At 37.7% G+C, this 9,586-nt stretch overlaps 2 protein-coding genes across 3 annotated transcripts; one reads left to right on the top strand and one right to left on the bottom strand.

Moving 5' to 3' along the window:
• Positions 1–85: 85 nt before the first annotated feature.
• LOC113208613 (ubiquitin thioesterase trabid) lies at positions 86–7,496 on the top strand. 2 transcript variants are annotated; one of them, XM_026425685.2, is made up of 12 exons: positions 86–296; positions 367–579; positions 1,055–1,679; positions 1,763–1,986; positions 2,074–2,299; positions 2,377–2,658; positions 2,749–2,945; positions 3,017–3,287; positions 3,435–3,679; positions 3,769–3,986; positions 4,077–4,225; positions 4,311–7,496. In XM_026425685.2, the coding sequence occupies exons 3-12, from the start codon at positions 1,489–1,491 to the stop codon at positions 4,387–4,389; spliced, it is 2,082 nt and encodes a 693-aa protein (XP_026281470.1). In that variant the 5' UTR covers positions 86–296; positions 367–579; positions 1,055–1,488; the 3' UTR covers positions 4,390–7,496. The 2 variants fall into 2 exon arrangements, with proteins under 2 accessions (XP_026281470.1, XP_026281471.1); XM_026425686.2 differs by lacking the exon at positions 86–296 and having other exon boundaries at positions 304–579.
• LOC113208605 (uroporphyrinogen-III synthase-like) lies at positions 6,800–9,084 on the bottom strand (the record flags this gene model as incomplete). The annotated part of the gene is made up of 6 exons (XM_026425678.2): positions 6,800–7,015; positions 7,515–7,718; positions 7,819–8,090; positions 8,179–8,382; positions 8,471–8,622; positions 8,927–9,084. Coding segments are annotated over 5 exons (933 nt in total), but the record flags the coding sequence as incomplete, so codon positions are not given.
• Positions 9,085–9,586: the final 502 nt, after the last annotated feature.

Raw genomic sequence — 9,586 nt, 5'->3', positions numbered from 1 at the left:
CCCCCACCACTTCCACCAGCCTCTTGTTAATCATAAGGACTGGCCAGGAATATCGTGAAATGAGATTTTAAAAAAACATATGCGTCGAATATTATTTCTTTTCCCAAGGGGCATTTGAGTTTTGAGCGGTTTGCTCATGGTTTGGCGGTTTGAGGTTCGACACTTGTGAGTGCGCACAAGGGAGTGACGAGGCCGTGCACGGCTTCCTGTGTTGCGCAAAGTCTTTCCCTTCCCTCGTCTGCAAAATGCATCGTGGGGACCGTGGAAATTAAAAATGGCAGTCTTCATCGTATGACGTAAATATTGTTCATCTAAGTATTTTTATTGGTCAAGTTGGATCTGACTTACTAATTTTGGACGACTTAGCCCCCAGATTCCCATGTTTTGGCTGTAATTTGATAAGCGCGATTTTGTGCATTATCGCGTATCCGAAGTTATTATATATGCCAGCCTTGCCAGAATAGAAAGGGGACAGCCCTCAGTAGTCCAGCTTTTTCGTCAACTTTCATTTATTGTCTGTTGGAGAGGATTTCTATTGTGACACCTCATACATCGTTCTCTTCGAGCTTCTAGTGAAATGTGAGTATCAAATTTGAATCCTTTACTTTAAATGAAAAGTTTGAGTGTCATCAGATTCCTGATGTCAGACAATCTTCTAGCTGTCTTTATCACAAGATGCTATATAAACATGGGAAACAATTTGTGACACTAAAGAAAACAGTAACTAATTTATCTTTTACTCTTAAATTGCATCCTTAAATTTACGACCTAGTCACTGCTTTTGTCTATATATCATTCTGTATATGTGATTATAATAAGCTAACCTCCATCTTCAGACAAGAAAGTAGGTCTTGTTTATTGTCTTCTATTTGCATTAGTATTCCAAAGTGACAGCATATGTAACATGTATTTTCATTTGAATCATCATTAGTTTTATCAAAATGTACTCATATTTCAGTATAGTTTACTATGTTGTTATCACCTTGTGTCTGTTATTGTACCAAGACTGTAAATGAATGACATTATTATTCCTGAATCTATGAATCTGTTTCAGGACTGTGGGCCTGTGGGGACTGTCATGACCATATAAAGAAGAATACCACTGCCACTGAATATTCTCAAAGAATGCATCATCTTAATTTATTTCCAAGACTGTCAAATTAGACACTCTGTAAATTAAATATTTTCTTCTGAATAATTTAAAATCTAACTTTTCTAAATTGGAAAAACAGAAATGTTTTGGCAAGCAGATAGCAGCTTGTTAAATGTATCTTATACATGCTCTGTTTGTCAGTCAGAAACTACTATCTGATGATTCTTTCAAAGTTTATTTTAATGTTTTACCCCGCAAGGGACTAGCTAGATTAAGGAATCATACTCTCAGTTCGAGTGTATAGGGTATATATTATCTAAGTTTGGCTGTGTTCTTTTCAAAAGAACATTTCTACTCCCACCTTGGGAGATCCAATATAATTTCATCTGTGAGCAATGAGTAGCACATGTAAATGGACATGCGAATATTGTACATACGAAAACTGGCCATCAACTCTAAAATGCACTATGTGCAGAGGTGCAAAGCCCCTTTTAGGAGAAGATATTTATCGATTGCAAGATGAAGAAGACTCACTTTGCCATACTGGTGGAGTAAGTTTAGCTTCCGGACCTCTCAGGGAAAGAAGGTCAGTATTTTTTATTCTCATTAATATTACTTACCGTACACTTTTATGAAGTCAGACTTTGAAGCTGTTATTCATATTTCTAGTTGTCCCACAAGTAATGGAAAATGGTCATGTGAAGCTTGCACATATCTAAATTGGGAGAGAGCAGGAAGATGTGTCCAGTGTTACACCCCCAAGTCATCAAAAGCTGCTGTAATTCAAAATGAAGTACCAGTTGCTGGCCGTCCTGAGTCCCCTCCTCGGGAACAATGTGAAGCTGCATCTGTTCGTATTTGTGCAAGCTCTCCTTCACCAAGCGACAGAGCTGGTGTGTTTCTAACATTTTTATATATAACTATTACTTTCTTCTGTACTTTTATAAAATCATTGAAAATGCTGAAATGATTGTCTTTAGCCTCTCTTCTTAATGGATACAAATGGTCGTGCTCTATTTGCACATACGAGAACTGGCCAAAAGCACAAAGATGTGTGATGTGTAATAATGCTGCACCAAACAATACTTCAAACCCATGTCGCACTTCTCCTCGTCTGTCTCCAAGAAATTCCCCAAGAGCATCTCCAAGTGTGAATGAGAATGGCCGTAGTTCTCCCCAAGATGATCTTGCAAATGCTTTAAGAAGGTAATTATTTTTATCTTAACAATCGTCAATTTAAACAGAAATTATTTCTTAACCAAAATTGTGTATTTTGCTTTTAGTTTATCAGTGTCAAGAATAGTTGAGGGTAGCAATGAAAGTGTTATACAAACACAGTTGAATAATTGTGAATATGAAAGACGTCTTCGACAATTGCGGCGTCAAGCAAGCTGGGGATGGCTAGCTGCTTGTATGGGTGTGGTTGATGGTGATCCTAACCCAGTTGAAGCATATCTAGCAGCAGGAGGTGACCCAGCCAGACAACTTACAGCCTCTGAAGTTTCTCTCCTCAACCGACCATCTGCTTTTGATGTAGGATACACTCTTGTTCACCTGGCCATTCGGTGGGTACACATATTGAAAACATTAAATTACTAGTTTTCCTAGTTCCTAAACACAGATACATATTTCAATGGTTAAAATTGTTACTCTAGCTTTCATCGTGACGATCTATTGGCCCAACTTCTGTCTCAAATTGAGGGTGGTGGCTCAGGAATGAAGAGAGTTCCATCTTATGTAGCACCTGACCTTGCTGCTGACATCCGAAGGCATGTTGCAACCACACTACGGCAGAGAAAAGGCAGTTTTCCTTGTTATTATGTTACCGAAATTACTACATTTACCTTACCAGGTATTTACAAACTTTTCCTGTATGATAGAGTAATTGGAATTTGTGAAATAATTTTGTTTTCTATCTTTCAGATACAGATGAACTTCCTACACCTGTACAGGACCAGCTCTTGCAGGAATTGCTTGATAATGAAGCACAAGCTACTCTGGAAGCAGAGCCTGGAGTGATCAATTGGAGCCTAGAACTGACAGTTCATCTGGGATCCCGGTTGTATGCTTTATGGAATCGGTCTGCTGGTGACTGCCTTTTAGATTCCTTGATGCAAGCAACTTGGGGTGTCTTTGATCGAGACAATCTCTTGAGAAGAGCTCTTGCTGATAGTTTACATCAATGTGGACATGTGTGAGTACCTTGCTTTGCTTGTGAAAACTACTTATGTACAGTATTGCAAAAATACTACGGAGTCCCTCAGTGGATAGAAAACTAGATTTCTTAACCAACTTAATTGTGATTCAAATTTATTTATTTTTTTGTTTTTTGTTTTTAAAGGTTTTATCCCCGTTGGAAGGATTATGAAACTGGGCAAGCAAGACTTCTTCATTTTAGTTTAGAAGAGGCGCAGTGGCAGGATGACTGGGCTTCTCTCCTTTCATTAGCATCCCAGCCAGGGTCATCCCTGGAACAATTGCATATCTTTGCTCTGGCTCATATTTTGAGGAGGCCTATTATTGTTTATGGAGTTAAATATGTGAAAAGTTTTCGTGGAGAAGACATTGGTTATGCCAGATTTGAAGGTTAGTTAAACATATATTGTGTTCTCTCTTTAAAGAGTCTGATATTTGAAAGCACCTTTATTTATATTAAGCATTCCTTTCTTTCCTAGGTGTCTATTTGCCCTTACTATGGGAACCAAGCTTCTGTACCAGATCCCCACTTGCTTTGGGCTACACTCGCGGCCATTTCTGTGCTTTAGTCTCAATGGAACCTGACACTGGAAGTGTTGGTCAAGCAATTGCCTCTGACTGTGGTGATATAAGCTTTCTTCCTCTCATGGATCGCGAACGCAAATTGCTGCCAGTTCATTTTCTTACTCAAAATGAGGTAATTTTTAAATGTACAGTACTTAATTCAAAATTAGATTTTAATTTAACAAATCTGTGTTTTAATAATATCCTCTGTCAATTTCTGTAGATGGGTGATGAAGAAGCATTGATGCGGCAATGGTTGGATGTAAGCTGTACTGAGAGTGGTCTTCTTGTGGCACACCAAACGCTCAGAAAGCGACCTATACTGGTTGGACAGATGGTTGAAGAATGGCTTAACCATTACAGACGACTTGCGTATGTTCTATTTTTTACTCTTATTGAAATTACAGACTTTATCACAAAGATTTATTGTGTACTCTTGTTTTTGTCTTTTTGACAGGCAAATGACCAGTGCACCTTTTGTAAGACCAGTACCAGTCCAAGATTATTCAAGTGAAGGGGATTCTGATGAAGAGTAACATCTTAATATGTAGATACTCACACATCAGATTATGTTTCCTTTCTTACGAACTAATTTTCAGAGTAATTAAGCAGTTAAATAAAAGTAGTCCTTAATTCTGTATCAGACCAAAGAAATTTCAAGTCCCTTCATTAAAAATTCTTTTTGATGTGGAGTCAAACTCCTGTTTGTGTAATATGCAGTGAAACGAGTTGTTATTAAATTTGTTGCCTTGCTGTAAGGCACAAGGCATCTTGCAAGAGTTACTTACTAGGCACGGTTATACTCTGTTGAGTTCTTGGAGCCACAAATTTATATGTCCTTGGTATTTCAAACTGTAAATTACTGTTGACATTCTGCTGGGATTTAACAATTCTTGAATATTCAATTCTTCTTGTGTTTGTTTTGGATTGTTGTATCTTCCAATGTTCATTTGGGGAAATAAGGAAATCATCGAGAGTATATTGATGCTCAGAATATGCAAATATTTTGAGCAATTTTGTATGCTGCATAAATGCACCATATGCTCTCAACCAATCCTTAAACAGCTCTAACACTGCCGTAGAGGTAATGCTGTTTTGTACATCTAATAGGTCTTGTCAAGAAATTTGGCGTGATATTTTTTTCTCAGCAACTCTTGTATTTGACTAATTAGGCTTTATAAACTTCGCAAACATCATTTTTTTTCTTTTCCTTTTCTTTTTAAAAAATAAAAGGTTTTTGAAGTTTTTACATATTTAATATTTCACACCCTAATGTCTCTAAATTAATTGCAGTTTTACTAAGTCTGTTGCAACTGTACATAAGGCCTATGAATATGGGGGCATTGATTTACCAGCAATGATTCTTTGAAAATGTGCTAGTAGGCTCCCAGACAACTCTCAAGTGTGATATGTAAGTTCTTCTGGTAACTTTTATACACTCATGCTCTGTTGCTTTCCTACAATTTGTGATGTGTAAATTTGTAGGGAGAATTACTCCAGAATGTTTTGCTTTCAGCAATCTAATGTGAGATTTTTCTGTACTGAGGAAATGAATGTACACAGCGTGTCATTGGTTAGTTCTTGTTAGAAAAAGTACCTGGTTTAAATATTGTTACTTGCTCGTTTTTTGTTTTTTTCTTGTGTGTGCTCAGTTTGAGTATTTTAAAGTTGTCATATTGTTCCCCGACAAATTGGCAAATGATTCAAAATTTGTATTGCTTATTGTTTGGCTGTATTGTATAACATTTCATTCTAGTCAAAAGCTTATGCTTTTACCTGCTCTACTTCCTTCCCCGGTTAAAACATGCTCCACTCAAATTTGAGTCAAGATGCTTTGTTGAACCCCTCTCAAGATTTACTATAGTTTTCTCCTGCTTTTTCGTATTTTCATTATTTTCTTTCTACCTTTTAATTGAGTCTACAAGTCTATGTATGTATGTATGTATGTATGTATGTATGTATGTATGTATGTATGTATGTATGTATTGAAATTTTCAACTGTATACATTTATAGTTGAGCTAAAATAATTTTTGTTAATATTCTAGGGTTTTGGTAAAGCTTTACGTTTCTGAACAATATCAAATTACAATAGCATTAGAAAATCCGCATACCTGTTTTATCTATGGTCATTTTCTAATTTCTTAAATAGGTAACTGCTTTCTGTTTTTAACAGTTGCACATTTATGGAGAAATCGCTTGTAGAATGGTTAGCAAATGGTGTTATCATTTTCTTATCATCATTATTGTTGTTACCCTTCCAGCTATTTGTTTTCTAATCCCTTAATGCCTGGCCTTGAAATAATTTTATTCTGGCCACTTAAGAGGATAATCTAGTCTAATCTTTAATCTTAGATCGTATATACCTTATCATATTAAATTGTTTCTTTCTCTCTCCTTTTTATTTTTCAGTGGCCCGTTCAATGTGTTGCTAAAGTTGGTTTGATGCATTGTTATGGTTGATCAATATGCGGTCCAGAGGTGACTTTTCCTTTAGATTAGTGGTCTACTTTTCTTGCTTGTATGGTTTTGTACTGCAGGTTATCTTAGTTTTTGAGCGGTTTAGAGGATAGTTTGGGTGAGTGGTGCTTTTGATTTATGAAAGTAGAAGGCTCTTTAAGAGAAAGTTTATTTTTGAACCATTCAATGTACTGACTGTTATATATCACACACATAAAAATATAATTGCAAAAAAAATCTACTTCTCTTTTGTTTGATATAACAATATTCAGCCAGATTTTTACAAACTCACTATTTTAGATCTTGTTCTTAGAGTCAAGGCAGAGCGTCAGTGATGACAATGTTAGATTTCTTTGAGAGGTTTCCATTCAAATGTTGGTAAAATGTATGATACCTTCAATTTTTTGAATTTCAAGGAAGATTTATCAAATGTGCGTTGTTGTTGTATTGTCTCATGATGTACATGATGTGGTACATTATCCGTATCGTTTGCAGAAAAGTTTTTTATTCAATCGTGTTTGGTTAAAAGAATTTTACATGTTAACTTTTTGCTGTAGTAGCACACTCACTGGACGTGATTTTGATGCTGTAGTTTAAATTTCTACATTGTTGGGGATACTGGTAGCACTTTTTTTCCCTAATTAAGCTGCTCAATCTCATGAATTTCAAACTTACTCCAGGACCAAAGGAGAAGACTGCAGCACCTGACAAAGAGGAAAACAACTAGGCAATGAATATTTTTCATTTATGTCATGGGCGCACAGACTTCTTTGAGTACCATTATGGTGTAACTAATTTAATGAGAAGCATAAAGTACTAACAACTGTATAGCAACTAATTTTTATTAACATATAACATGATGCTGTTTATGCACTATGACCATATTTGAACACTGGCGAGTGAACACCAAAACTGACTTATTAAGAGGCATTGCCCTATGTTATCTTGTGTGATAAAGGTTGGGTTCATTCTGGTATTTTGTTAAGAGGATGATGCTCCTTCTGTTGGGAAATAACTGTATATATAATATATCTATCTATAGTTGGAAGATTTATCAAAAAAATTGTCTTAAAATGTTCCAAAAGTTGAGTATTTATAGAAAAAGCATTGTTATGGCTAGTATGTAGGATTGTTGTACTAAAGAAAGAGATTATATTGATTTGTTCACACCCTCCAAGCTCAAAATTGTGGCACTTTATTTACCTATCCAAAGAAATCTGGATCACTTTCAATTCACACAATAATAGGCAGATCACCACATTAGTTAGTTGTAAAGTGATGTGAGCCTAATCTTGCATTATTAATGGCTTCAAGTAATCCTGCAGGAGATGGCTTTTTTGCTGTAGCAAAGACAGAAAGTCCATGCTCTTTAATTGCTGCTTCAGTGGTTGGCCCAATAGCTACCATCTATAATAAAATAAAAATAATTACACATCAATACATAAATAAAAGTCACATCTTTAAAAAATTATACCTGATTTTTACTGAGAAAACTTTGATGGCTTACTTTTAAAATTTCAAGGTTGACACTGATATCTTGAAGAGCAATCAAAGTGGCATTTACTCCTGAAGGACTAAAAAACACTAAGCAGTCAGGTTTTGGAAAACTTCTTTCAAATTTATCCTTTAAGAGGCTACTTAACTGTGGATGAGGAACAGTCTTATAAGCTGTTACACAGTCAACAGCAATTCCAGTATTGGTCAAAGAATCTAACAATGTGTTGCGCTTAAGTTCAGCGCTGGGGAAAAGCAAAGGCTTTGATGTTTTGTCTTTATGAACTGTAATAAAAAAAGAGCAAGTTCCACGGCAAAATTAGGTACATGCTGTAACTAAAATACAAGAAAGTGAGAAAATAATTGGTTCTACCACTGCAAATATAATCAGCTAATTCAACAGCACTGCCAGATTCATGTCCAACGCTTGGCAATGCCAATTTTTCCCACAAAACTTTAGCTGTACCTTCCCCAACCACATATGAGGGTAAAACAGACCATGCCTGTGAGTCAATATCATCACCCTCAAAGCACTGGGCAACAGATACGACACCTCTAGGGCTCGTAAAAATAAAACCTAAAACAAAAACAACAATAGTTAACATACGTAAGTACCAAGCTTGAATTAGATTATTGAATGACAAAAATAACAAGATTAATCATACCACCCAGATTTTCAGGATGAAGAACTTTCTCACGCAAAATGTGCTGATTTATGAATTGAAAAGAAAGTACATCCAGTCCTTCAGCATCCAAACCAGCCTTTTGAAATTGATCAATGTATGGGTCAACTTCATCTAATGTTTCTTTTGGCGCCCTGAGAACAAGAAATTTCATTTCCAGAAAAACTAAACCGATAATTCATCAATCAATGAAAGAATGGAAATATCCCCTTCCTTCCAGTGCAAAGAATGTAAACACAATAATGTTTGGACATAAACAGCTGATTCAGTCGGTGACGTCATAGACCATTGTCAACGCACTATCACATGCCACATTGGCTTTTCGAATATGTCTTCGCATCTGCGCATGCCCGTGGCAAGCGCCTGTGACTGGTCGGTTAGGCAATCCAGGCAGCACTTCTGCTTTGCGGGACTGCCTAAGGCTTGACACCAACGAACCTTTTCACAAGGAGCTCCCGGTCACATCGCGCGGACGCGAGACTCTCCGACTCCGACCCTTCGGGCCTTGGGTGCAGCTCAAAACGGTGCGAGTTCCCCAGTTCCCCACCACAGAGTCGATTTAGATTACAACTTGTTGCGTCGTTGCATTTTTCATTTTTTCATTGTTTGGGGAAGCTTGTCTGGGGTGGTGGCACGTGTAGAAGGCGGCGTTGGCAGTAGCGGTGGTAGCGGTTTTGCCTTTGGTCGAACTGGGAGCTATGCCGTCTATGCGTTCCGTCGCCTCTCCCGACAGCGAAGTCCGGCAGTCCTAGCAGGACAGCGCGGGACCTCGCATATGGACAAACGACTCGATGGACAAGAAGTCCATCGCAGACATCTCTCGGTCAGCCCACTTTAAGCCTTGAGAGTTCTTTCTCGTTGATGTGCCTCCCTTTAGAGCACCCTTTTCTCCCGATGGTTCACAGTGAACTGAGCGAGTGGTGCAGCGACAACCCTTGGCGCCATCCCGGCCGGCCTCCACCCTTCCCCCGTCAGGTTGGACAGGGGCCCCCGGTCCTTCCCCAGGCATCGCAGATACCACAGGCCCACGGGCTGTTCCTTGGCGGAGGCATAGCGCCCAATAAAGCGGATGTGAGTACTTGTACTTACAACCCCCCC

This window comes from Frankliniella occidentalis, unplaced genomic scaffold (genome assembly GCF_000697945.3).
Source record: "Frankliniella occidentalis isolate FOCC.00 unplaced genomic scaffold, Focc_3.1 Scaffold28, whole genome shotgun sequence".
Classification (NCBI taxonomy): domain Eukaryota; kingdom Metazoa; phylum Arthropoda; class Insecta; order Thysanoptera; family Thripidae; genus Frankliniella; species Frankliniella occidentalis.
This window is presented reverse-complemented; position numbering and strand designations above follow the sequence as displayed.